The sequence below is a fragment of the Drosophila montana genome, unplaced genomic scaffold (assembly GCF_035044405.1).
Source record: "Drosophila montana isolate Dmon_TW-CO22-7 unplaced genomic scaffold, ASM3504440v1 contig_3733_1, whole genome shotgun sequence".
Lineage (NCBI taxonomy): Eukaryota > Metazoa > Arthropoda > Insecta > Diptera > Drosophilidae > Drosophila > Drosophila montana.
The window spans coordinates 6,102,415-6,129,466 of record NW_026998620.1 but is presented as its reverse complement, the minus strand read 5'-3'; the positions used below and the strand labels follow the sequence as shown (position 1 = coordinate 6,129,466).

The following is a 27,052-nucleotide window of genomic DNA, read 5'->3' as shown; positions in this document are numbered from 1 at the left end:
CACAAAAAAAATAGCCCTAACAAATGTGACAAAATATACGCTCAAATTAGGAAGTATAGGTGTATGTGTCCCTATACATTAAATTTAAATTTAAATTGAAAAAACTCGCGTATCGATATGAGCAGACCTGCCAGCACGTTAAGCAGTCGACCAGCCAGTGTATGCACACATATTTAAAAAAAATTAAGTTGGCAGCCATTCAATTGTAGACTACAGTTTATCGGCCCGTCTTGTTGAAGATTGCAGTTACATTTCAGAGCTTAACGTGAGGAGATGTATGCGGTGCGTTGTCCTAAATTTATTAAAAACGTTAGTGTTAATTGACATTTGAATAAACAAACCGGCAATCAACGTAAATAACATACGTGTGTTGAACCAAATTCCAATTGTGCAATTTACTCAAAGACACAGCGATATACCAAATAGGCCACCCTCTGTTTGTTGAATATTTATACACACCACCAGCGCCCCCTTCCTTGAACCGATTGTGTGTGTGGCGCCAACTGTATGTAAAAACATTCAACGCTGCGCACGATAAGAACAGCAGCAGCAGCAACTACAACGATTATTGTAAGTATATTTTTTTATGCTGTTGCTTTTGTAATGTTGTCCTTTGTGCGTGCGCTTCCTATTTCTATTGATTTTTAGTAGCTCTCGCTTGGCCCTCAACTTTTGCCCTTTGTTTTTGTCGTGTTTTGTTTTGTGTCTTGCTCCACTTTGCGTCGTGTGCGGGGTGTGTGCGTGTGTGTTTTGGTTGCTTTTGTCTTTAAACTTGGCCGATGCCTTCATTGTTGTTACTGTTGTTTTCTGTCTCATGTGCCTTTTCTCTCTTCTCTTCTCTTCATCCAACTGATTCACCTGCTGTTTTGCTCCACGGGCAGCTGCAAAATCTCAGCTGCTGCTGCTGCCGTCACACAGCAACAACAACAACAGCAAAGACAAAGCTTTTATTGTTGTTGCAATAACCGGTTTCCGATTTCATTATGAAAACTGTGCTAACTTTTATTATTGTCCAACTGCACATGGCGTTAACTGCGTCTAATTTATTGAGGCCCCAGTGCCAAATAGTTTTAATTGCATTCAATTTTCTCCGCGGGCTGCAAATTATTTCATATTTTTTGGCAGTTTCCCTTTTGTCCGGCTTCTTCTCATGCTTCTTGTTGTTGTTTAACTTTTTCGTATTATTATTTTCGAACTCGAATTATTATTTTTAGCCCTTTTCCAATAAAAGAAAACTTGGCGTTTCAAACGAAGGCCTCGCCCGCCATGCACTTTGAAGCTCCCCTTCTACACCCTTTCCTCCTGAATTCTACTGCATTGCCAGCCCATTCCAAGCCCCCCCGCCCCCACCTAGATTGGTTTCCTGCGCAAAACGGAACTTTTGGCAACTTCAATATGCGGCAGGCAATTCATTTTTTGCAACCACCGGGACACATGATGGCCACACGACAGGCACACGGACATTTCTAGACTAGGACGATGATACGGGGGACCTGAACACTCCAAGGACTTGTGAATGCGCGACATGCTACGAATCGATGGGAGGGGGGAATAGCTTGTGTGGGCGGCAGACCTGTCTCGCCGTACTAGCACCGATTTCTGGGCACCTGGCTGGTGTAAACTGCGGCAAATGTCAAGCGGAAAACAACAGGAAATGAATTGTAAATAAAGTGTCCCCAGTGCTGCCACAACATGGTGGCCGCTCTGTGGCCAAATAGCTTCAGGAAAGCTGGAGGGCGTGGCTTGCACCGAATTGCAAAAAGCCTTATCCTTAAGCTAAAGATTGCCCATATTTTTCAGACCTAGAGTTTAAGATACGGGAACTGGTTGATATATATCTAAGATGAAGATATCTTATATGTTAAGCACAAAACTAACGTATTCCAATTACAACTATTTAAGAAATTTTAAAGTCTTTTTAAGTTTAAGTTCTGGACAGTTTAACATTTACGGATGCGTCACCAAAAAGAAATGGGAAAACACTTGAAATGAAAAATGTCTGCATGTCCATGGGGTCTGTCTATATGAATCGGCATGTATAATTTAAGAATCATTTCAGAGATATATCTTAAAATATGATTATGAATCCGATAGAACAGAAATAATGGGCGAGAAAAACTTTTCACCCATTTACAAAATTGGTGAGATACGTACAAATAAGTATAAAGTTGAATCATATTCTCGAGACAATTGGATATGTATATTATATTATATTATATTCAACATATAATTAACGTTTTAAATGCATATTATTTATCAGTTTTATCTTTAGATAGACTTTTTATTCACCCATTTCAATACTCTATTCTACACATTTAATTTACACTTACCTTTTGAATGCGTAATCCAAAAGCTTTATCAGCCAAGTTTATGCGCTGCATAACTGCACGAGAAAGTATTTCACATCATCTAGAATTTTTAGAACGTTTCCGACACGGCAGTTCGAGTGGCGCCACGAATCTTGTTGGAATTCAATCACTTTCGCTTGCTGGCCAAGAATTTTGCTGGTTTTTTTGCACTCTGCTATGCACTCACCCCTTGGTCGATGCGATGGCTTATTTGGGGAGTCGGTGGTTGCCCGCCCGGTCGACACACGGCGTCATCTGGCCCGGCTGCTGCTGTTGGCCCAGACGGGGGATGCCGCATAATGCTGTTCTCCGTTTGTCTGACTCCATCCACAACTGGCGCGTTCTCATGCCCAGCTGTCGCTCCTTTCTTCTTTGTTGTCTCGATGGCATTTTATGATACACATAGTTTGCTCTGCTCCTCCTGGGCTTCGTTTGCTTGGCTTGGCTTTATTTGCCCGTTGCCCAGAAGTTCATTCGTAATGCATTAGCGCTGCGCTCCAACTTTTTATATAGAGTTTCCATGTCTCATAATTTAACGACGACAGTTGCGATATTAAATTTCTGTATTTGCTACATTTTATTGCCAGTGAGTGGGAACTGAGTTAGCGAGTAGGGCTATCTATTTCAATAAGTGCTTAAGTGAGTTTAAGTAACTGAGTTAACTAGTAGATGGCCCTCTACTGGACTGTTCTCAGAAAGCAGATAGTCTAAGTTAAAGTTAGCATGTACTTATGCCTCTTTGGGAGTTGCTTTTTTAAGTTAAGAAATATTGAAAGCATTATTCGCTATTTGTGAGGACACATAAAAGCGACGGGTTATCATATACTAATTGTAATCAGATTGTTCCTAATGATATAGTAATTCGAAGCCATAAATAATGCTTAGTATTTAACTGTAAAAAGCATTGTAAAAACACTTGCTTTTCGACCGATAGTTCATATGGATGCTAGCTATATATGATATAGGAGATAAACAATTAAAGATATATATATATATATATTTTTTTCAAGTTTTTCCATAAGAACAACACTCACAATTTGTGGGTTTACTTAAGGTGTTTTAAGTAACCAGAAAGTTTCTTTCACAAACTGCTTTTACCAAAACTAGTACATCCATTTTAATTTTTATCAATTTAATCCTGCCGATTTCGACTCTCCTTAAAATTGACAGACTTTTTTTGCATAGACGAACATGTCTAAATCCACTCTGCTGTTAATAATTATCAAAAATATATATACCTTGTGGGATCGGAGATGCCTTTTAACAATTCCGTGGCAAAGTTGAAATAACTTTTGGGAGCTTAGAAAAATCGCCTAATGAACATTTTACTGCTTTGTAATATCTTAGAACCAAAACTTATGCACCTACAGCAATAATGAAATTTCTAATACTTTTTACAAATATATAATTAGAGTTTTGTATATGGTAATATTTGTATGCATTCTTATCGCCTAATAATTGCTTATCATTCCAGTTTTAAAAAACAAATTTGTTTTACATTGCCAGTTATGAAATTAATCTTATTTAATTTAACATGATTTATTTGTCTAAGTTTACCTGATTAATTTGTTTAAGTTACTTGATTTATTTGTTTAATTTTACAATTTTCCGCATATTTTATCGTAAGAGAACAGGCTTAGTAACGGAATTGTTGCTGTCATAAATAATTGTTATGTTCGTTTGTTTCAAAGAATTGTAACAAAAGCATCTGGCAATAACCTTTTATTTTCGCTCTGCTTAGATTCTCCCACAATATTGGCGAACCGAGTTGTTATTTTAATTACAGCCCATTCAACATTTAGCTAGCTTTCAAGCCGAATCCCAATTAATTTCACACAGCTGCGCATATGTTCTTGATCTTTAAAGCCAATTCAAACATAGAAAAAACCATAAGACGAAGATGAAATACCCTTGTAGAAGACTCCAATAGAGAAACTTAATTTCCTAATGTGTGTTTCTTTAAAGCTGTATGATAATGTAGTCGGATTTTGATAAGATATTAATCATGTGCGAGGCATAGAAGCTATATGATACAATACAATACGATTTGGTTCCGACGTATAAATTGCAAATACTGAGGTTATCTTCAAAGCTGAGATTTGATCAAGAGTATTTATATTTAAATAGGATATGTCTCCTTCCATAATACCCTCCGCATCGGTATAAAATAGAAGGAAATAAGTTTTAAAAGTTTCCATGGAGCAACGCACGACTCAAAGCAGCACAAACAGAGCCTCGACCAAATAAATATTTTGCCAATTTTAAATTGAATGAACAGCAAACAAAAAGAAAAAGAAAACTGTTGCAGAGCTCAGTAAAAAGTTCATTAAATTCGTGCGGTTAAATCGGGGGAGGAAGGAACTCGAGGTTTCTCCAGCTGCCCAATTCGCCAATTCTCTCTCTCTATCTCGTTCTCTAAGCACGCGCCGTCTCCAATGATTAGTCAGCCAAGTAATACGATGACTAAGCCCGCCAATGAAGCTCAAATTAGAGCTAGACAGGGCCGGAGAAGGCGTAAGGAGGGCAGGTGAGCTGGAAGTGTGGGCACAGCGGTCAGTTAACCCGCCTGCAGACCACAGCACCTGGCACTGAACTGTCCGGCCAACGTCTGTGGGCAGCCATTTGACACCAGCGCCAGACGACAGTGGACAGTGTAGAGCGACTTGGAGCTGCAGAGGGGCAGGGAGCGAGGATTACTCAATTGCATTTGCATTGGCTTTGTTTGTCGAGGTTCTTTGGCCGGGCCTTGACTTCTTTGCATTTGATACGCTGCCATTAAGATTTAATTTCATATTTTACTCGGCCGTTTGACACCGGCTTGGCGCTCCGTTTTTTATACGGACACCCACTCGACCGACGGGCTTTCTGATTTGCATGAGGCCACTTATTAGACTTATTTGTATGCCTGACAAGCCCCTAGCCGAACCCATGACTAATTTATTCATGTGAAGATTGTGGTTCGTTTATAAGTCCTACACGGCTCGCATATCCGCGACAGCTGCGGCTATTTACCTGCCTATCGAGCTCGCACTCGACTACAAATTTGATACGATGAACAGGAAAATTGCTTCAGTTGATTTTACAGAACAAAAACAATTATTAAATTGTTGCTGAAACCCATAAAACAGAAATTATGTTTAAAGTTAGGTCTTTACTATTTTACCTTGCATTTGTTTTCATTAAATTGTATATACAACATTTATTTAAAAGTTCGTTAATAAAGCTGTTTGCTTTTAATGTACATAAATTGAATTTAAAACAAGGCAGAAAATTTAAAATACATGCAATTACATGTGCAGAATTAAATAATTATAAATAATAAGCACATTAAATACCAAATTTTTGTTTATTACTTGCAATTACGTTACCTGGTTGAATCATATTTATTTACCTTTATGTTCGTTTTTGTGAGATACAAAATCTTATGAGTCAGAATACCTTTTCAAATGTTTTGGTAAAATCGGATACTGAGAAAGTTATCCAATCGATCTGTCAAAAAAATGCTTAAGCTGAAACAAAAGGTGGCGCAATAAAAAACTATTCGAATTAAGATGATAGTTTTACTTCACGTTTTGTTTTTCTTCTAAAACACAAAACAGTAAATAAGTGACATTGAATCCATTTTAAATGGTTTATAGGCAGAAGAAGTTACCTTTGACTTTATATATCCCTTATATATGTTCAGCAACAATGATCGAGTCGAACGAATCATGTCCATCTATCTATCTGTCCGTCTGTATAATCGATCTCGAAGACTCGAAGACGTTTGCCCGCAACAAATTGAAAACTTTTCTAATATTCCATAACCTATCTTGTTTCCACGAAATCTATAAAAATTATTTTTCAGATTATATTTTTAGAACATATCTTGCAGCTCGTAAAACTTTGTGTGTAGGTTTCCCCAAAACTAAAAAAAAAAACATGAATAAAGATTAATAATTATAATGTCGCGCTTTGACAGTATGTACTAATTTTAATAGGCTATATTCGAGCGCAGAAACGATCGGACTATAAACACCGAAGTTATAAAGTAATGCATTTGTGAGGCTAAGAAAAGGAAAAGAAGCATATGCGTGCTTGTTAGTAATTGTGTTTTTGTTAAAACATATATATGTTTAGAAGAAAGTTCGAATGTTTATAAAGTATCTTGCCAAATCAGAAAAAAACTTGAAACGCCTAATTGATATTATTGTAAATGTAGGAGATCTGGCTTGTTTCGTTTACTTCGTCCATTCGATAACTTTATTTGCGATTTATAGCTAATGTTTACCTCATTTACTATACCCCAAAACACGATACCCAAAAACACAATTGAAGTCCAACAAAAAGTAAATATACACTTTTTAGCTTAACCCAATGCCGCCTTGCCCCATATCTAGAATTTTTCTTTCGAGTATTTACTATGCCTAACAAGTACTCGCAAGATTTTTGGGGGCTCCCTTAAGAAACAGGGCCAAGAGAGGCGACCCCAAAAGCACATAACAGAAACATGCAAACGGAAATGAGCGATAAGAGACTCGCAAACACACAAGGCTCAACTAGGACTTTTAGGGGTGGCAACACCCCTAGTTTGGGGGCTGCAGAGGGGAATGTATGCGTCATTATTGCATGCGATGAAACAATGGCATCGACGTCTTTGTGGCGCCCATTGCATGTGAAAGTGCACTTTTGACACAGTGAGATGGCATCGCAGGGAACACCCCCTCCCCTTCCATGGAGCCCACAAGAGCCCCAGAAGCAACCCTGAGACGGGGCATTGCACATGTAGAAAACACATTTAGAAAATCCGAAGCGCCTTTTGTTTTATGGATTTGTGTTGCACTTTCGGTTTCGGCACGTACAATTCATGAACTGCGACTGCAGTTGTGGCAAGTGTTGAGATTAATGGACGGAGCATGGATGATGCCGGTTGGGGTAGCATATGTGGGGGGGGGGAGGCTTGCCTCCGTTTACATTAATGCAAATTGTTTTCTGCGTGCAGCTGCAACAGGAAATGAACGCACCACGCAACAAACACTCAAAAGCCAATTAGCTGGCAATTTAAGCAACGCCCGAGACTGGTACCATGCCCCAAAGTGAGGGGTCCCAAAGGGGAGGCGGGGCTGCTCCCCAGCAGACACGCCAACGAGGTGAAGGAACTCCATTGCATATGTAGCCCAGTCTGTGTGTGTGTGTGTTATGGTGTGCTCCTAAGTGTGTGCTTTTCATCACATGCAATTTTAATTAGACCGATTTTAATGCGACCCTAAGCGCTTTTCGGCCCCGACTGGACTCTACAAATAGAACCAACAAAGCCAACGGCCTGCCGGAATATGTGGCCTCAAGGATTAATTTATGCAGCCGACGGCTTTTGTGGTCAATTTTGGAGTCCTAGCACCTGATTAAATATTTACCTATGCTTTGACCAGCAGCCTTAAATATAGCCTGAAGGTCTATTAGCGTATGAAGGGTCGGGTCTCTACTCGGGTGTCACATTAAAAAACCCATAAATATAGGCTAACTAATGTCAATAAAATAGCAATTTACATCAGAAGTTAATATATTAAATATACTTTATGATTACTCTCCGCATATACTAGACTTAGTTTTGCAATAGGAAGTGACAGCTTATGTGCCATTTTATACGATTATACAAATCTCTAGTTTATGTACGATAGAAATATAAAGTTGTTTGTGTTGCAGATAAATGTTAATTGTGGTCGAACTGGACGCCAATATCAATGGGCGTCAGCGCTAGCGAGAACTTACTTAGTATGCAGATCAGGCATTTGTATGATTGTGCAAGGTCTGGAAAACAAAAATATAATTTTTTATAAGCTTATGTATATTAAGGAAATAAGCCAGAATATAATGGCCTGAAACATGGTCGAATGTGCTCAGCTTGAGTATTGTCGGTTATTAATTCTTATTCCAAAATATATGATACGTGTATATATTCATGGTCTAGACTGAAATAAAAAATAAATAATGAGTAAATAAAGGAGCCATATCTGTGTGCTTTGCAAACGTTACATCAACTGAGTGTGTGAGCGTCGAACCAACAAAAGGGAGATCACCGGTTCAACTGCTAAACAAAACCAAAGAAATCGAAGATTAGTTGATGTGAATAAAACCATTTAAAATTTGAATAGTTCTGTTATATACAAATATATTTCGAAGGCCCAAACTTCGCACCTAGCTGAGAGATCGAACCCCTTTGAAGAAGGAAAGTCAAACATTTTTGTGTTCAATTTAAAAAAGTAAAGTTATAATTATTTATTTGAGCCGAGCGACGCCGGGTAATATCTTTAGTACACATATGCACAGTATCTATTTACATGTTGCAATTCTCGCAGCATTTGCGGCCTTCAGCTTTCGCTTGGAGCAGACAAAACTCAAGTTGATCAAAACAGACAAAAAGTCACAAATTTCACTTTCTTGTATGTTTGCTTACAGCTTTTGTCTAGCAACAAATTCGCAAAAACAATTCGCAGCGAGCTGCACTTGACTTATGGCAAGACCCCCAAATGAATGCAACTGCCACCTTGAGATGCCACACACAACATCATAATCTTTCAGCAAGTTGTCGTCGCATTTGTTTTTGTGGAGAAATGCTTCAAGCCGCCAGCTATTAACTGTCATACGTATGAATGTGACCCACCCACCGCCCAGCCAACCCCTCGTGGTATCTGTGTTTACTCTTCTTTAGCACGTCTCTCGCTGGGCGGCATTAAATCAACACCTTTTGAATATGCAACAGCAGCAGCAACGGCAGCGCACATAAAGGAACCTGCTGCCTGCTGCCTGCCACAAGGCTGTCGTCTCTTTAGAAATGATATATGAGCAGCTGCCTCTGGCGGTGCAACTAGTTGCAGCTTACTCAGTGCCCCTTTATCCGATCTGCCCACAGTGCACCAGTCGTTGCTCTATGGCCTCGTCTAATTAGTTGAGAGGCAAACAATTAACGAGGCTAGTGTAAATCTTTCTTTGGGCTTACTCAATCAATTATTTATAATCGCGCGAGGAAATGCGGTTAATACAATAACAAAACCAAATATAAACCAAATAAATCTTTCAATCGTATTTGCGAATCTTAAAATTCAAAACAAATCACAGACAGACATATGGAAGTTTGCGGCCCGCCCGGCACGATTCTAAATGAACTTTCATTTGTGCCATATGCTGCTATAAATACGAAAAGATAAATGAAAAAAAATCATATGAATATTTATAGCTCGTGCAGCCGCGGAGAGGATGCAATGGATTTGTAAAAGTGAACCAAAAAAATAATCACATAAATCGCATTTAATATTCCAATCTTAGAACTCTTTTATTTTTACCATACCACATTGTATAATATTTATGTACATTTATTTCAACACGCTTCCCCCCCCCATATGATTCTTGCACAATTTCCCCATTTTCACGCCTGATTAGCTGCGGGTGTTGAAAATGTTGATGGCTTGCATATGCCCCGAACTGCTCCGAAAGTGTCGATTGATTATGTGGCACACGCCTTGGAAATCTTTTATTTTTCGTTTTGGTGACTGTTGAATGCAGGGTGAGGGAATTCGGTGAGGCGTGTCAACAGTCGCTTGTTGATCATTACACTCTTGTTGAGTGTATACAACTTTTTTCATGAAATGTGTAACGCAGTATAAAGTATATATATTCGTGATCAGTATCAACACAAAATACCCGTCTTTCTGTTTATATAAAGTTTCTATCGCCATGAAAGTATCAGAAGTTCAACTTTCTGTTGCAGGCAGTTCTTCTATCAGAATCGACCGGATCAGGCCACCATATCTTATAGCTGCCATAGGTAGGATCGTTGAAAAAGACTTTTCTAATTTATACTTTTTTTTGCTTTTCAATATATCTTAGCCAAACTCTCATTTACGAGTACCAAGCTCTTCACACATTAACCAAATCTTATTAAAGTATGACTATATAAAGCTCCATAGTAATAATTGGTTAAAAAATGATTTGTTATATGGAAAGTTTTATGTTTTTGTTCAGATATCTTTTTTTACCCCGCAAATTTGAGCTTTACAATTTTCCTCACATATTCGCAAAACCATGAGCCACATACAAGCGTATTTAATCTTCGTTCTTTATTATTTTCTTCTTAGCTTAAGGGTGTGTCGTAAATTCCCTTCTTTATCTGTAACTTGAATGAAATTTAGGACTGTGTTAGGTAAGACTTGATCGATGGGGGAAAATAAAAGAAATAGCCAGGGTATGTTTATTAAAGCGTATTACATTAATGTCTATTTTCTGACATTGATGGGAGGAACTGTTGCACAATACACAAAAATAAAGTGGAAAGAACTCTTAATTCTAGAGGCATATTTCACGACTAATTCCAAATTGACAATGTTCCATTCTATATTTATGTTTTTCTATACAAATAGGGAACAGTTTATGTTAAAATAAATCAAATTTAAATTTTTTAAATGATTTTTTTAACTTTAAAGGAATTGTAATTACTAGATATTTAAATTTTTATTTGAAGATATTTTTGCGCTAAATATCGAATTTCTACAAGTAAAATATACCTTGACTATTTTTTCGATCCACGCATTGATCTTGCAATCGCTGCTTTAAATAATAACAGTGTAGTGTGTGCTTAGACGAGGCCAGGGCAACCTTGGTCGGCTGAAGGCAATTGACTTGAACTTCGCGACAGATCGCGCATCAATCATGGCAAAATATATCAGCGGGAAGAGTAATTCAATTATATTCTCAGGGCTGTGCGGCCACAAACGCAATCTCTAGGGGCTACAGTGGGGAAGAGTCTACTGCGTAGTTTGCATGCCAGGCGGCGCCACGCCCACATTCCAAGTGTTTCTTTTGTTTTTGTTGAAATCAAATTAACCCACATTCGGTTAGCATTTTGAAGCATTCACACATGCCCAGATGGATGTGCGTGTCCCCCTTGGAGCTGTTTCAAGCGATGCATTGAAGTGCATCCAAGCGCATTGGCAGCACACGTTTACGTCTCCACCAGCTCCTCCGCGTGCGGAATCAATCAGACTGATTGAAATGCAGCACTCCAGTGTTGCAAACAATTCAATTTAGCAGCAACAATAATCTGCGATTAAATGTGCCGTCAAAGAGATTACAGACCACAAAAGCTGACCGCGCCCAACTCAATACCCACAGAGCAGCATCCGCCTCGAAGCCAAGCAATTTGCAATTCTCTCGTTCGCTGTGCTCCATTTTGCATTTGCTTGTGTGGGTATAAAGCTACCAGGTGGCATGCTTCATGCCTTCTCCTCCCACATTTTCTATGTCAATCAGAAGCATCATCTTGTTCACTTGACACACAAAAGGCGCTTGAAGTGCTGCATGTGGCAGCTGAATCTGACTTGTTTAAATTTATTCATGCTGCTGACGATGATCATTGTGGGTTCATAAAATCTCAGCTCTCTACAATTCGTCACGTGGATGCCATATGTATAATATTTGACCCATTGTCCAAGCTGTGACACGTGCCTAATGGACAACAAGTATTGAGTAACCACATTGGCTCTGATGTAAGCCACACATCAGTGGGTCTTTGTACCGATTTGATTGCCTAGTCAAATGGAAATAGATCTGGGTTAGGTAGAGTCATGCCACACAGTCGGTTTTAATTACTTTATTATCAAGATTTTTTTTTTAAAAACTTACTTTTAAAACCTTAAACCTTTAAGCCAAACTAAGTTGATTTCCTTAAATATCATGATTTGTTCACCTACAACTTTTGAGAATCTCCGAGAGAGGCGCAAATTGCCAATATATGAATAATTCATTTGTCAGTTGAAGTGTTCAGTGAAGTGTCATTAATTAAAGCGCTTGATCGTTAAAAACAACAACAAACGTAAACAATTGCCTTTTGATGAACACAAGCTGGCAGCAATTATTTTTATTGTTCTTTGTTGATCTATTATATAAATCGGCCCGAGCGCATCGTTCACAGCAGAGCATCTTTGCAGTCTGTTTCCCCTATTGCTTACTTAAGATAAGCGCTAGTTTCAGTAGTTGATCTTAACTTTTCTGGTATACCCTGTACTCTTTGAAGATGGGTAAAAGGGGTCTAATTGTCTTATACATTTGTGTGTTACAGTCTGAAGGAGGCTTAACCCAAATTATGGATATATTTATATATACGTGAAATGATTGAAAAGTAGAACTAACCATGTTCGTCTGTCTGCTAGGCTTGAATTTTGCAACGTACCTCCGCAAAGGAAAAGTTTTCGATTTCGATTTGATGCCATATGAGAACCTATGTTCAAAGTTTCATGTATCTTGCTCTTATTATCTCTGAGATCGAAAAGAAGTTAAAGCCTTGTACTAGCTAAAGGCACACTAAAATCGGAGAATAGCGTGCATACAGGGTATCTACTAGCCGTCACTTCTGACCAAAACAATCTTGTGTTTGTGGCTTATGTTGTCGTGAAAAGCAACCATTCTGCTTATGCAACTGGCTGTCAAGCAGAGAACTTTTTAGTTAAGCGCTTAAAAAAGCACAGTCGCAGTCACAGCTCATGATCATCATTCAAAAGACAGACAAATTTGTAGGAATCTCATAATTGCGATGCAGCGAGTGGGGCACAAGGAAAGCTTGTAATGCAGCAAGCTTTAATTTCAATTTAACAGATGCAGAAATGACAGACTTGACTGCTATTTGATACTTCCACTAAAAACCTAACAAAGAACAATTAATATCGGGTTGCTGATGATTTAATATCTCTACCGATCGGTCGACAAATGTACAAACTATATTTATTCTCCCCTGATCGTGCATTGCTATATAGTAGCTAGCTTTATGGTATAGAATTTCCATATCGATAACATTTTAGTTGGCATGATCAAGATATATGTAAGAAAAAACTTAGCAACATTCGTTTTTTATACCCTGAACCCATTAAAAATGGGTATGTAACAGGCAGAAGAAGAAGCATCTCCGACCCCATTAAGTATATATATTCTTGATCAGCATCAATAGCCATGTCCGTCTGTCTGTCTGTCCGTCCGTCCGTATGTATGAACGCAAGGATATCAGAACCTATAAGAGCTAGAGAAATTTTAGCTGTAGGTCCTCCTAGTCCCCGCGCAGATCGAGTTTATTTCCGATATTCGATAACTTGCCCCGTTTCCAAGTAATCGATAAAAATCGATATCGAAATCCTGTTTTTTGAGCAATTTCGGCAAATAATATGAGCTAGAGCCACCAAACTTGACATGTAGCTTCTAGAATAGTATATATGTATATATCAAGTATCTTTCATTTTATACCTATCGCCTGTTGGAATAAGAGAGTTCAGGGTATCCCCTAGTCGGGAGCTCCCGACTAGAACCTCTTACTTGTTTCCATATGTATTATGGTAAATACATTATGCATATTATTCAACTATCAATATAATGCAGCTTGTAATTGGTTAGATACAAATTTTTAGTTTGTCCGGGATACAATACTGTCTGTAAGATAAAATACCTTTTCCAAAATTCATCAATTAAAAAGACAAACCGAGAGGCGAGCCACGACTATAACATCTCAGTTCTAGATTATACACACAACTTGCTTTAGGTGATGTGTTCTTTATGGGTTACATTTTTCTTGATTAAGTTATGAGATCCACTGTGAGGGCATAATAAATTTAGAAAATGGCATTTTATGTCTGGCATTTGGCAACTGTAGCAGCAACTGTCAGTTCATTAATCATATGAAGCTCCCAGAAGCTGCGTCATTTGAAACTGGAAGCCACAAACGCTCTTCTCTCCCTCGTCCCATCTGCCCAACTCTGTGCATTCGAAATGAGCGCGAGTTGAAAGCCCATTCAAGTTTTACCTACTCCACAAGGGGCAGATGCCCCTGTATTATGCTCAGCATCTGGGCAGCTGTTGTCTGGTGGCAATCCTTCCCTGTGCTTGTGTGCATGCCCCGCGGCCGCCAAATGCACATCCTGCCATTAGCAGGAGCCGCACTCTAGACGACGCCTCATTTCATGGCATAATTTATTGATAATTAAATTTGAAATTCTTTCCATCTGTCTTTCTGGTCCGCTTCAGGCAGGCACTCCCACAACAATTGACGCCGATGAGGTGAATGCACTGCAACTGGAGGCGGTAAATTCCCCGCACCGCAATTGCAATTAAGACACAGCTCTAATTGGAGAGTTCAGAGGCAGAGCCAGAGCCAGGGCCAGCGCCAGCAGCATCTCGACAAGATGCCGTCGCTGCGGCAAAAGGTCACCACGTACTTTCGACAATTGAGTTTCATAGCGGAGCCGCGCGATGGCCGGAGGCGCGTCAACGGCAACGCGGAGGAGGACGATGGTAGCTTTATAACCAAATATCTAGAGGGGTAAGTGACCTTTGACCTTAATTAAGTAAAGCAACTAACAGTTTTTTTAATCTATTTTACAGTCGCATGGAACGTGAGTTTATGCCCGGCGGACCGGAGATCTACAATGGCCTGAATCCCACAGATATGCCCGTGCTGAAGCTGGGCTGCTACGCCACCGGCCCGGAAACCATCACTGCCGCCTGCACTGGTCCAGACGAGGGCCTAACAGGCATCAAACGCTCCAAGTTGCATTTAAGTGCCAGCTATGCGGATGACATTGACTTCATCGACACACAGCAGGAGAACGAGGATGCGTATGGTGTGCGCAAGAGTACGCCAGCTGCGCCGGCGCTTGGCCCGTCGACGCGGCTGAGCAACAAGTTTGCACGGCCCACGGGCTCCAGGCGCCAGAGCAATGCGGACCAGGCCACAACAGGAACGGCAGCTACAGGAGCAACAGCTGCCGCAGGCATGCGATCCAGGAAAAATTCCAAGAGCAGCTTATCCGCCGTGTCGGCTGCAGCTAGCGAGAGCGGCGGCAAGGCCACCACCATAGTGGTCAGCATGGTCAGCAGCAGCAATTGTCCCGCCCAGGATCAGAACAACAAGAATCTTCTAAATGCTAAGACTGAGGCCGCCACGGCTGCCGGACACGGCAACTCGGAGCGCGAACGGCTGCTCCGCGAAGCGGTCAGCAATCAGAACGTCGCACCCAACCCCATCGCACACGCAACGCCGGTGGCCGGCGTCCAAAACTGGCAAATGGATTGCGACTTTGCCTACGGCATCTCAGTGTCGCTCTACGAGAACAACATGCTGACCAAGGAGCCCATGGGCAATCCCATTGCCGACTGCTATGGCTGCGTTGTGCGTGGCGATGCCGCCGCCATGGCCATGGCCGATGGCGTCAACTGGGGTGAGTCTGCCAATGAGGCTAACAGAAACAAATAGAGTAAATCCTGCAAATTGATCAACGTTTGAACATTCTTTGCGTGAAGAGCTAGACTCCGACATTTAAAATTCTTCATTTATTTCTATATAATATTTGGATAAAGTCGATCTAGTGTAAATGAGCTACTGGCCGGCGTACAGATCTCAGTCTTACCAGGGCCAGCAAATTACAAGACATTTGTCATTTTGCTAGGACGTTGAAGGGATGGGGAACGGGAGGGGATTATTTCAAACGGGTTAAACTGTGCTACAATACAGAATTCATTCAAGAGTCTCATTCGAGGACGGTGTTGACCAACCGATCATCAGCTACGCACGGTTACAGCGGCGGCTGGCCGTTAAATTTAAACTTGAATTGTGACTGTGGATACTTGCCCGTGATTAATAATGCCCTACAATAATGCTTATACTCTATGCTTACAGACTAATAATAATAATCAAAAATATAAATCGAATGGCTCCTTGCTGCTCCAGGTAGCCGCCTCACACACACACACACACAAACCCCCCCTCCCCCTTACTTTGAAGAGGTGACGGTGACGCTGCCTTTGGCGTTCAAAGTGACGCCGTATACTTTATCGCCTTCGGTTACATGGAACCGAAATCGCCGAGATCGGCCACGGCGGAACCTCATCTCGGCCTCGATGAGTTCTACTACGCCCGATGAAAGGGGCGCTCCGTGGAGGAACACCCTCCATGCCCTGGGAGTACAGTACGGGACGGGGTTACTCGAGATCATTGCTGAAGTGGGGTTCCTCGGTGCTGCTTCCGGGACGGGATTCCCCGAGATTATTGCAGAAGCGGGGTTCCTCGAGATCGTTGCTGAAGAGGGGTTCCTCGGTGCTGCTTCCGGGACGGAATCCCGCGAGGCTGCTACTGGGTTAAGGTCTGCCTTCTCATTGAGCACCGACTCCAGATTGGTGTCCCACCCATCGATTCCGTCGTATAGATCCAATATATTCTCCCACAGCTCGCTATCTGTGGCGGTGGCACCTTCCAAGGGCGTTTCGAGAGTCTCGCTTGGCGTAGCCGGCACCAGCGGCGGCATTACATCTTCCTCCTCGGTCCGCGCTTCTTCCACAACAACTGCCTCGTAGCATCCTCCTCGGGCAGTTGCTATCGATCCGCAGTTGCGGTTATCCTTCCTGAACTGGAAAGGACCCTTTAGGCGTTCGCGCGGCAAACTCGGCACGTTAAGCTGCTGTCCTCCCGGTATCGTACACTCCGGACGAATTTTTTTCGGATTCACCGCCGTCCCTTCGATGCTGGAATTCTGTTGACAACCACCCCGGTGGCGGTTTCTGCGGCGTTTCCTCCGGCGTTTGCCGTCGGGGCCTTCCCCTGCATCTGTCCACCCACATTTCGGTGGGCCGGAGTGGATTCCACTACCCTCCTCGGGGATCTTTGGCAAGTATCGGAGGCTCACCCGTTGGAATTGGCTGTCCGGGTCGACCGCCGGCCTGTGGGTAGGAAAGCGGCGGCGGAATAGAGGTCCTTCGCCTTCGTCGTCTGTCACTGGCTCATATATCGCCGTGTGTTTCGATGCTGGCTGGTCCCCTTCCTCGAATGGGTCAGGGTCATAGTAGCGCCGACAATCCTCGGCGGCGGATACAGCGTCGGTGACCACTCCCTCCGGCGGTGCGTACTCCGGCTCCTCCTCCTGTCGTCGTCTATAATAAGCGCGTACATTATGGGGGTTTCCACTGGCATCTTCGTCAGATAAAATAACGATTACTTCGGGGTCCATCTGTGGATTCAACTTATTTGTTAACATATCCGTTACTTAACCAAAAATACCAAGTTCTCGCAGTGCGGTTAACAATCATGAAATGTACTCGTTCTATTCTACTTAGATTAGCTTAATATGCGATTACTACATGAAAATTACGATAAGGTGTTAGGTGGTTATGGCTTGCGACGAACGTCGCTCTTACTCTTCGCCTACTCTTGGGCAGTCCTTGCCTTCCCTCGTCATCGCCGATCGTCTCCTAAAAGAAAGGCTTTAACTGCGCGATATTTGCCACCCTTTTCTTGCGTTCGCTGTGCTACACAGGACGCACTATGTTGGGGGATATAAATTATTTTATTACTTCATTTTATTATTTTATATTATTATTTTTATTTTTATTCGTTTTTTATTATTACTCGTTCATTTTCCTTTTTTTATTATTATTTATTCCCTTATTTGTTTGTTTTCTATTGTTTGTTGTATCATTGTTCACTTCGTTGTTCATTTGTCTCTCAACCCAAAAAAAAAATCCGTTGTCACAGTTTTTAAACACTGTCCTGACGATTTAACTTTTCACCGCACGCGAGCTGAATTCGTCCCACTGTACAGCTGCTGCCACGACGCCTTAAAAGCACGCCGACGTCGACTGCGGCGCGCATCTGTGCAACCGCATGCTAGCGTGATCTCGTTCGTCGCCCGTGTGACGCACGCGCTGTACTTTTCGACCGACCGTTACTTCTCCTCTAGCCCGTTTTGGGCGTTCGATTCCGCACACATTTTCGTTGCCTAAATCTTGCAGGTGTTCACTTCTTGACAACTTGCACGGGGCATGGAATATATTAGCCTTGGGTATGCCCGACTGCCTAATACCCCAAGTTTCTATTTTACTATAAATATCCTAGGCTAACATATGTATATATATATTTTTTTGAAACACTTAATTGGGCATACCTTCGGAGCTTTAAGCCACATACATGCCACGCCCCCAGGTCCCTGCTCGGGCGTTAATTGTAAAGCAGCTACCGACCAGGGTACAGATCTTAGTTTCACCAGGGCGGTGAGGAAGGGGGGGAGGGGATGTTTCACACTGTTTAAAATGTGGTAAATGCCGGGATTGTTCTCACAGCGACGGGACTAAGCCTCGTACAATTAGACACCCCACTTTAGGTTAGTTAGAAGATTATGTTGAACGTCGGCTTGCGTCGATGTCCGAGATAAGTATTAATGGGAAATAAAATAGGTTGTCTTCACTTTAGACTTCGAGTTTACTATTATTATAAAACGTTACTCTAGTTACGTTATTCACTACAAAGGCCCTGCCGCACTGCCTGGAGCCCTAGCGCTCCGCTGCACACTTACGATTATCCACGCTTCCTCTTTGCCTCTGAACAGCACGTCTGTTCGTTTCGATCGCTCGCCAAAAAGTGGCGGCCGCTCAACTTCGCAGCGAGCTCTCGCAACTTCGCCGCAAGCTTTCGCAACTTCGTTGTCGAGGTGAAGTTTCGCTCTCGAGGACGTTGTTGAGCAACCGATCAGCTACGCACGGTTGCAGCGGCGGCTGGCGGTTACATTCAAACTTAAATTGTGCCTGTGGATTCTTGCCCTTGATTATTTTTAATTATTCGGCTCCTTGCCTTACCTATTCTTATTAGTTATACAATAATGCTTATATTCTATGCTTGCAGACTAATAATAATCAGACATATAAATCTAATGGCTGTTGTGACTTAAAACCTATTTCCCAAGATATATGTAAAATGTCTGTGGGGTCGTGGGGACTAAGAATAAAAGGCGTAAATTTAATTTGAAATATAAGTAAATGTGTGAGGAGTTGATAACGAACAAAGCCGTGTTATACCTAGAATACCATATGTCTGTAGGGGTAATCTGCGGAAACCGTTCCGCTTAGCATTTCTTTCTTTCTTGAATCAAAATAATTTAATAGGAAAAACTCTTAATTTTCATACCAATTAACCTCAGCTCTCATCCACTTCAGTTTCATTTCAGTAACAAAAAGTCATAAAAAATGCATATTTCCGAGACGAGAGTTCCCCCTCCTCCTTGATCACTTAACCTAGCGACCTCATTAATCTATTTGCATTTATGATCTTAAGACATCATTGGATGCATCCCAACTGAAGTCTCTTTTATTAATATCAATGACGACTTTTCAATTACTGACTGTTGAATACTCTGCCTTTCTTTGTATGCGCAGGTGATGGAGCTCGCTTGGCCGCGAGATCCGCTGTGCACGGCTGCCTGGACTATCTGGACCGTGCGGTGTTTGGGCAAGCGCACGAGTGCCGGGCGACCACCACACAGGAGCTGTTTGTGAGCCTGTTGCGCAGCCTGTGGGAAGGACACGGCTGCATATTGGAGGTGGGTGGGGCGCTGTCGACGCTGACGATTGCTGTGGTGCTGCCGCTGGACGGTGCACCTGGCAAATATGTGGTGTGCGCCTGCAACGTGGGTGATTCTTTGGGCTATGTGTACTCCAAGAAGCACGGCGTGCGCGAATTGACGCAGGCCTCTCATGACATCAGCTCCATGCGAGACATGCGTGACGCGTTGGGAGCTCTGGGACCCGCCGATGGCAACAAGCCAGAACTAAGCAATCTCACATTCTCCATGAGCTGTATCGAGCGCGGCGACATTGTATTTCTCACCTCCGACGGCATCAGCGACAACTTTGATCCGGTCGTTGGCAAGTTCGCCGAGGCCTGGACCCCGGACGTAAAGCTCCAGCATTTGCAGTCAGCGAAACTGGCGCCCAAGCGCCAGAACAAGAGCGCATCAGCGATCTACGCCCGCCTGCATCCGCCGTCGGCCACGCCCCCCAGTCGAACACGCCAGCCGAAAGCAGGCAGCCCACCTAGCAATATGCCCAGTCGTCCCAAATATATGCGCTCCCAGACGCTGATCGAAGCGCGTCATGGCGTTGGCGCCGGCGCCGGCACACCAGTTGCACCAACGCCACCAATCCAGCGCATTCCCAAATCGGTGTTGGGCCTTCCGCTTGTCACTGGACCACAGCGTCATGCGCTGACGCTCTATCGTCTGGAGGATCTACTTAGTTACGGCATCAACGGAACTTTCTCACCGTGCGCCTCGGCGCGGCGACTGTGCCATCTGTTGATAGACTTTGTGCGAATGATCACCTCGGCACGTCGCAAGACCCTCGAGCAGCGTGAGCTCTTCTACAAGCTGTCCACAGGCCCAGATGGGGTCAAGCGAGAGGTGCAGCTGAATCGCATGCAACACAGAGCTGCCCGCAAACGTGTCGTCGACAGCAGTGCCTTTGGTGCGTTGCCCGGAAAACTGGATCATGCCACTGTACTCGCCTACACCGTTGGTGGTGCAGCTTCAGATCCATCTGATGCTGATGAAGCTGATAGTGGTGACGGGGATGGGGGCGGCGGCGGTGGCGGCAATGGGAACGCGGCGCCAGTGTTGCAATCCAAGGAGTTTAAGGAGACAACTTTCTGAGCTGCCCACACTCACACAAACACGTATTCAGCATATATAAATATACATAACCCATTAAAAACGTAGTCTTATGCAAACATATATTATTTACTTGGTATTCATGAAGCTTTCGTTTAAGTTGTTGATTTATTTTTTCGAGTTTGTCAGCCATAGGATCTAGCCATTTTTGAAATGCACACGTGTAATGCAAACGCAAAACGACAAATTGCCTCAAATGTTTTAAACTATCTAAAAAAAAAAAAAAAAATACACAAATGCAGCAATGTAAATCATATTTTTACACCTTCATACATTAAAATATGCAATTTGTAGATTAAAAAAAAAAGATAGGCCGCTGCGTATAAAGATCGTGACGCACAGCTTGAATGCAATAGGGGCTGTGCAAAAAACGGGCCTGAAGCAATCGTAAATTCAATAAACGCAATAAAAAAACAAATATGTTTGTTTTGCCTGCATACAAAACTGTCTGATTATTGAAAGCCAGCACAAACTAAGTTTCATTTAAATTCTTAAGGCAATAACTCAGTCAAAAGCAATTCACAAGTAGAGACAACCTACAACCTATATAAATATTTAAGTCTTAATTCAGCCATTTGATTGCACAACAAATTTGATGTCGTTTTAAGCGACAAATCACCAATTTTCGCCTTATGCACTCCGCATATGAATAGATAATCTCAATGAGTGGCTATCGCTGGCAGCTATTTCAACTGTCGCGCATGCGTATCAGTAGCTTGGCAATTGTTTGGGCTCGCGACGGTGACGAATCCTTGACTAATTTATAGAAATGCTCCACGCTGCACAGCATTTGTGGCTGCAAGACAAGATACAAATATGATTACGGATACTTTGATATGGATAGGTTGTATACGCACAATAGTTTCGCTGTCCAGCTGCGCCTGTGCTTTGTTAGCGAGTAGCCACAGCTTTACTGCCAGCTGACAGAGCGGTTCCCTTTCTAGATCTGCATAGCGCACTATGCGCATAAAAAGCTCCATGGCTAGCTGTGCTTGGGTGCGCTGCTGATGGGCCGCGCCCAGAGACTTCAACTGCAACAGAATGCAATCCACAACCTGTGCACACAGATTATTCACCTCTACTAGGAATTTGGGATCGTGACCATAGAGCGCATCATTAGAAACAACTATAAGAAAGTCAATTATGTAAAATATTGAGTTAAGTTGTGCCTGCGCTTTTTACCGCCTTCGATGTGATAGGGAAATTGGTCCAGGCTTTGCACGTAGAGCATGTCCAAGACATGCAGATAGATGATAGCTGGCGCAGTACTATACGTCTTAAATGATCGCCTGCCCACGATGTCAAGCAACAGTCGCAGAAAGTATAAAACTCCCTGTTCGGGGCTATCTGGGACTACGATTAGTGCGGCCAGCATATTGCATAGATACGCGACGAGATAGCGCTCCAGGCAACGCGGCTTGCCTTCAAAGTCAACGGTGGCAGCGGGCAGTTCGTTAACCAGCTGCAGCGCAGCCTCAAAGCAAGCGTCCGCTAATAGAAACGTAAGGTTTAGTGTGCACTTAGTTTAAAATTGTTGGAAATAAGCCATACCTTGCCCAAGACATAGATGTCTCAGGGCCAGTTGTCCGCACAGTAGATATAAATCCATTTTTTGCTGAACAGAACTAATACTGGGAATGGTTATAAAACAATAGGCAATGCAGGCCTTAACAAAACCCGACGACTTGGCGCCTTGTCGATTGGATGACCGCATCGTAAGCTTGCAGGCGGCGTACACAAGGGTTACATACACTGCATCCAGGTTGCTAAAAGTACCGCGTGCCTCCACATAGAAGCTGAGTTGCTGCTCCAGATCTTTTCCAAAGTGAACTTTATTTATGAAACCATTGATGAGCTGCGAAATCTGACGGCGTTCGTCCTCCACAGTAAGTGCACTGCAAAAATATATTATATATATGTAGTATATGACTTATTTAAATGGATACTGCGTTCACTTACTTGACCGAGTCGTTAAGTATCTTGCCGAGATACATTAGTGCATTGGTAACTACAGCATCGTAGGTTCGTTCCTCGCTGTTTTGCCTGTAGTGGCTCAGAATGGACTTGCACATCTCCACACGCACAGACTCTTTATGGAACAGATCCAAATAGGGCAGAAAATGCGGTTGAATAAGCAGCAGCTCAATGCTTCGATAGTTTTGCATTATCCTAGTTAGAATGCTTTGCAGCTGGCCGTAATGCTTCTCATAGGCCTTGCCTAGACACATTCGAGAATTCAGTTCACCCAGCAGACGATTCACCTCGTGTATCTGGAAGAGAAAATTAGTATGATAAATTAAATAACTGTTTATTCAATGATTTATCGAACTAACCGTAAAGTATTGTGCCACGAAAGGCGCCCAGGTTTCCACACAGTTAATGTATTCGTTCGGATCCGTGAGCGTGTTAATAGTTTGAAAGGCAGCGTTCAGAAAGGGCACGCGCTGCTCCTGCAACGGTGCGCAACTGCTGACACAGCTGCCCAGTGGTCGCAGTAATTGAGACTTCGAAATGCCAGGTGTGTCGCAGTTATTAATCAGTTCCAAAAACTCCTGAGCATGTGCCGCTATGAACTCTCCCTTCGAGGAGTTAAGAATAGACAAAAGTACTGCCCCGCTAGAGAAAAATTTGGTGAATACGGACGGAGTTATTGGCAGAATTACAGACAACTTACTTGTTTTTTAGCTGCTTACACTCGTTAAGCATTTCCTGTGCGGAAACTTCACTTTTATGCATCAGACACTGCAGCATAAAATCCAGAGCTGGTGCATACAGCTGTAAATATGCGCTGGCCGTGATTATCTCCGGATGCAAGTTGTAGCGGGCCACCAGGCGAAAGATCTGTATACAGTATAAAAGAAAATTAAATTGAGGTCAAATTCGAACATGATTCACTAACCTGCGGATAAATTATGAAAAAATCTGTAAAGTTGTCGCGTATGTAGACCTTGCTGGACGTAACCGGAACTCCAACGCGCACCAGGTAACAGCGCGCATAGCTGGACACCAGCGGATCAGCAATGCCACGTAGCTGACTTGTGAGTCGTAACAGCGATTGCTCCGTTTCTTGCTGCGAGGTGGTCAGAAACCCGTAACACTTAAATATAGCCATTTCCAGATAAAGACGTGGCAGCAGCTCACGGATAGAGGCGACTTTATAGAACCAATTCTGACAGGTATCGCGTGCAGCTTCGCGCTCTCTTTGTAGAACCACAGCCGATGCGCCTGGTGCACCCGCTGCCTTGGCACGCAAGCGCTCGTAAACTAGCTTGCCAAAGACGTCCAAAATGTCCGTGATAAGAACATACTGGCTGGGATAGAACTGCAACACTCTAGTGTCCGACAGCATCTTGGCGCACTGTATGGCTATCTTCAGAGCCTTGACGCGCTGATCGTTGTGCCAGGACTGGATCAGTTCCTGTTTTAGCTGATCGAACCGCTGTATGTACTCCTGCTGTGTTAGGTCCATCATGTGACGCATGCTACAAGCATCGAAATTATCCAGCTGCTCTAGCCGATACTTCACCTTGTCGGCCACCACAGTCTGGGCCTTGACTATAATGATAGCATTATTAGTAAATACAACACCTTAGTTTACTCCTGGAAGCAAGTCTTACAGTTTTCACCCCCACTTTCCGTGCTGCTGGTGCATAGAAAGCTGGTGGATAGCGACAGCTTTTCATTGGTCGTAAAGCGATTCAATATGCCCAGGCGGCGTGTGCTCCAATTAAGCGCGTTATCCTCCAGTTCGCTTGTATGTCCACGCTTAGATTTGAGCGTCTGCGATAGGGAAATGTTGAATCATATTTTGTTATTAGATGAAGTCATCGCAGTTTACTTACAAATTCGCTCGCCATCTGCGTCAACGGATCATTTAGTTCCTGCTCCTGGCGCGCAAATTTTGAAAGCGGATCGGTGCCTTCCAGTGCCAACGCCAAGCTGAGAGGATTCGTGTCCGCGACCTGATAAGTAAATTTGTTTTATGTTTACAAGGGGCGGAGTTTTGCAGCTGTCTTACCGTGACATTGACTGTCTGCTGCTTAAGCGGATGTTCCTCCGTAACTTTTCTATGTAAATGGTTTTTAACAACATGATAGCAGCGTGGTGCGCAAGACCTGTATGCAAACGTGTTTATTATAAACAAATAATTGTTTATTTTCGAGATAAACTTACCATTCCAAAGTCGCCATGTCGTGCTTTTCGACTCTGTTAAGTGCGGTGTAACTCTGTTAATGTAACATTCGATTGTTGACATTCCCAGTGAATGGCAAAACAATATATATGAAAATTAGTTGGCAACGCGAGACACATCCGCGCATCTTTTTCCACCATTTATCCATAAAAAAATTGTTTTGCTTAGAAAAATATGGCAAAAGTACCGAACAAATGGCTAAAGAACACATGCCGAGTGTGCGGCAAATACGCCAGTTTCAAGAAATCTTTCAAAATATTTGATAAAGCCAATAAAAAGCTGCTAGGCAATATAGAAACGCTCACGGGCCTACGGGTAAGCGGGATAAGACTCTGCTTTGGCAATTAACTTATGCATCTCATTTGTTTATTTGCAGCTGGAAAGCTATCTATGCTTGCCCGAGCTGATGTGTGAGTGCTGCAACATTGAATTAACAAGTGCCGTCAGGTTCCGGGACCGCTGCATCAGCGCACAGCGTGAATTACTAGCGGGACTCACCAAACAGCAGCAGGAGGGCATACCCGAGAAATACAAGGCACTTATAATGGGAAATGAAACATTAACGCCGTCAGCAGATGATCAAGAAACCGAAGGTGACTCAGAACCTGAAACCGAAATGGAGCGAGAAATCGAGCCTGATTACCAGCATGCGGACGATGATGACCTGGTCAAATTGCTACCGGAAAGTAGTGGAACTGTTACGAAAGTAAAATATGAAATTGGCCCTGACATGACGGATTTTATTGAGGCTGACGAGGATGACAATGAGTCGTTGGTGGAGGAGACGCAATACGAATGCCTCATGGCAGACGATGATGGGAATATAGTGAAAATTGAGAACATGTCGAATCAACTCATTGTGCCCGATCCCACGGAGGTCTATCTGTATGACTCTGACGACGAGGTGGCCGTTCTGGACAATGTACTCGATGATGAATATGAGCATGAGAATGCTGTGAAAAAGAGCAGCCTGCCGCCAAAGCCAAAGATTAAACCCGAAGATCCTCGTCGCAGGGGGGCAGGCGGTGTTTACATTTGCGAGCAATGCGGCAATCACATAAAGGGACGCATGGCATTCGAGTTGCATTGCCGTCGGCATCGCGGCGAGAAGGATTTCCAGTGCGAGTGAGTGGCTCTACTAAATCATGTCTCACACAAACAAATATAAATAAATTAAATTTTTTTTTTTAGAATCTGTGACAAATGCTTTTGCACCACTTCAGAGCTTAAGCGCCACATGCGTAAGCACACCGGAGAGCGCCCCTTTGCCTGCCAGTACTGTGGACGCTGCTTCTCCGACTACACGACGCGCGTCAAGCACGAACGCACCCACACCAACGAGCGCCCCTACGTGTGTGGCACCTGCGGCAAGGCTTTCACCACGGGCTACATTCTGAAAAACCATATGTTAACACATTCCGGCTTGCGCTCTTATAGGTAAAACGCAGCAGCTAAATCGCATAAAAGACTTTATTTAAAAGAAATTTCTTCTGCTTTCAGATGCGAGCTCTGCGATAAATCTTTCATGCTTCCCACTCATCTCAGCACACATAGGCGAACCGGGGTACACAAGCGTACTTTGGAAAAGTATCAGTTGAAGCAGCAAATGCAGCACGACCCCGCCCTTCAGCTCAAATTGGAAATGGATGAGGAGAGTTTGCATATGCAGGATTAATAAAATACTTGTTTAATTATCACCGTCAAATAAGATCACAAAAAACCTATTCTATATTAGATAAAATAAAAGAATATAATTAATGCCTACATTTTATATACTTTAAGAATATTTGCTTGCAACCCATCCTTTTCGAAACCATAGCGATAGCTTATGTAAATTGTATTGAATTTATCTATAAATAAAGCAAATAACTAATTCAGGAATATAAACTGGAAATTGTTCTTTATTTACGAATATAATTGGTTAACAGCTATTAATCAAACGCCTAGCCACAGTCAACACAGTGCAAGCGATATTCCGCACACACGCGAATGGCAAAAAATAACAAAAACAGCTG

The 27,052-nt window shown here is 42.8% G+C and overlaps 4 protein-coding genes and 1 long non-coding RNA gene across 5 annotated transcripts; 2 read left to right on the top strand and 3 right to left on the bottom strand.

The window, feature by feature from the left end:
- Nucleotides 1-86: 86 nt before the first annotated feature.
- On the top strand, nucleotides 87-21,096 carry LOC135437075 (PP2C-like domain-containing protein CG9801). Its single transcript, XM_064694910.1, has 4 exons — nucleotides 87-570; nucleotides 14,385-14,679; nucleotides 14,742-15,577; nucleotides 19,557-21,096. Exons 2-4 carry the CDS (start codon nucleotides 14,543-14,545, stop codon nucleotides 20,825-20,827), a joined length of 2,244 nt encoding a protein of 747 aa, XP_064550980.1. The 5' UTR covers nucleotides 87-570; nucleotides 14,385-14,542; the 3' UTR covers nucleotides 20,828-21,096.
- LOC135437078 (uncharacterized) lies at nucleotides 15,763-18,789 on the bottom strand. The gene is made up of 2 exons (XM_064694913.1): nucleotides 18,701-18,789; nucleotides 15,763-17,359 (listed from the first exon to the last, which is right to left on the bottom strand). The coding sequence occupies exon 2, from the start codon at nucleotides 17,357-17,359 to the stop codon at nucleotides 16,130-16,132; it is 1,230 nt and encodes a 409-aa protein (XP_064550983.1). The 5' UTR covers nucleotides 18,701-18,789; the 3' UTR covers nucleotides 15,763-16,129.
- Nucleotides 21,097-21,267: 171 nt separating the features above from the next.
- On the bottom strand, nucleotides 21,268-25,093 carry LOC135437074 (VPS35 endosomal protein sorting factor-like). Its single transcript, XM_064694909.1, has 12 exons — nucleotides 25,019-25,093; nucleotides 24,864-24,960; nucleotides 24,688-24,807; nucleotides 24,463-24,625; nucleotides 23,745-24,400; nucleotides 23,520-23,686; nucleotides 23,179-23,461; nucleotides 22,805-23,115; nucleotides 22,397-22,740; nucleotides 22,028-22,336; nucleotides 21,703-21,971; nucleotides 21,268-21,641 (listed from the first exon to the last, which is right to left on the bottom strand). Exons 1-12 carry the CDS (start codon nucleotides 25,033-25,035, stop codon nucleotides 21,534-21,536), a joined length of 2,844 nt encoding a protein of 947 aa, XP_064550979.1. The 5' UTR covers nucleotides 25,036-25,093; the 3' UTR covers nucleotides 21,268-21,533.
- Nucleotides 25,094-25,132: 39 nt separating this feature from the next.
- On the top strand, nucleotides 25,133-26,795 carry LOC135437077 (transcription factor Ouib-like). The gene is made up of 4 exons (XM_064694912.1): nucleotides 25,133-25,352; nucleotides 25,414-26,162; nucleotides 26,229-26,474; nucleotides 26,538-26,795. The coding sequence occupies exons 1-4, from the start codon at nucleotides 25,212-25,214 to the stop codon at nucleotides 26,710-26,712; spliced, it is 1,311 nt and encodes a 436-aa protein (XP_064550982.1). The 5' UTR covers nucleotides 25,133-25,211; the 3' UTR covers nucleotides 26,713-26,795.
- On the bottom strand, nucleotides 26,490-27,013 carry LOC135437079 (uncharacterized). Its single transcript, XR_010437641.1, has 2 exons — nucleotides 26,947-27,013; nucleotides 26,490-26,887 (listed from the first exon to the last, which is right to left on the bottom strand). It is a non-coding gene; the product is annotated as an uncharacterized LOC135437079 (long non-coding RNA).
- Between the last annotated feature and the right edge of the window lie 39 nt (nucleotides 27,014-27,052).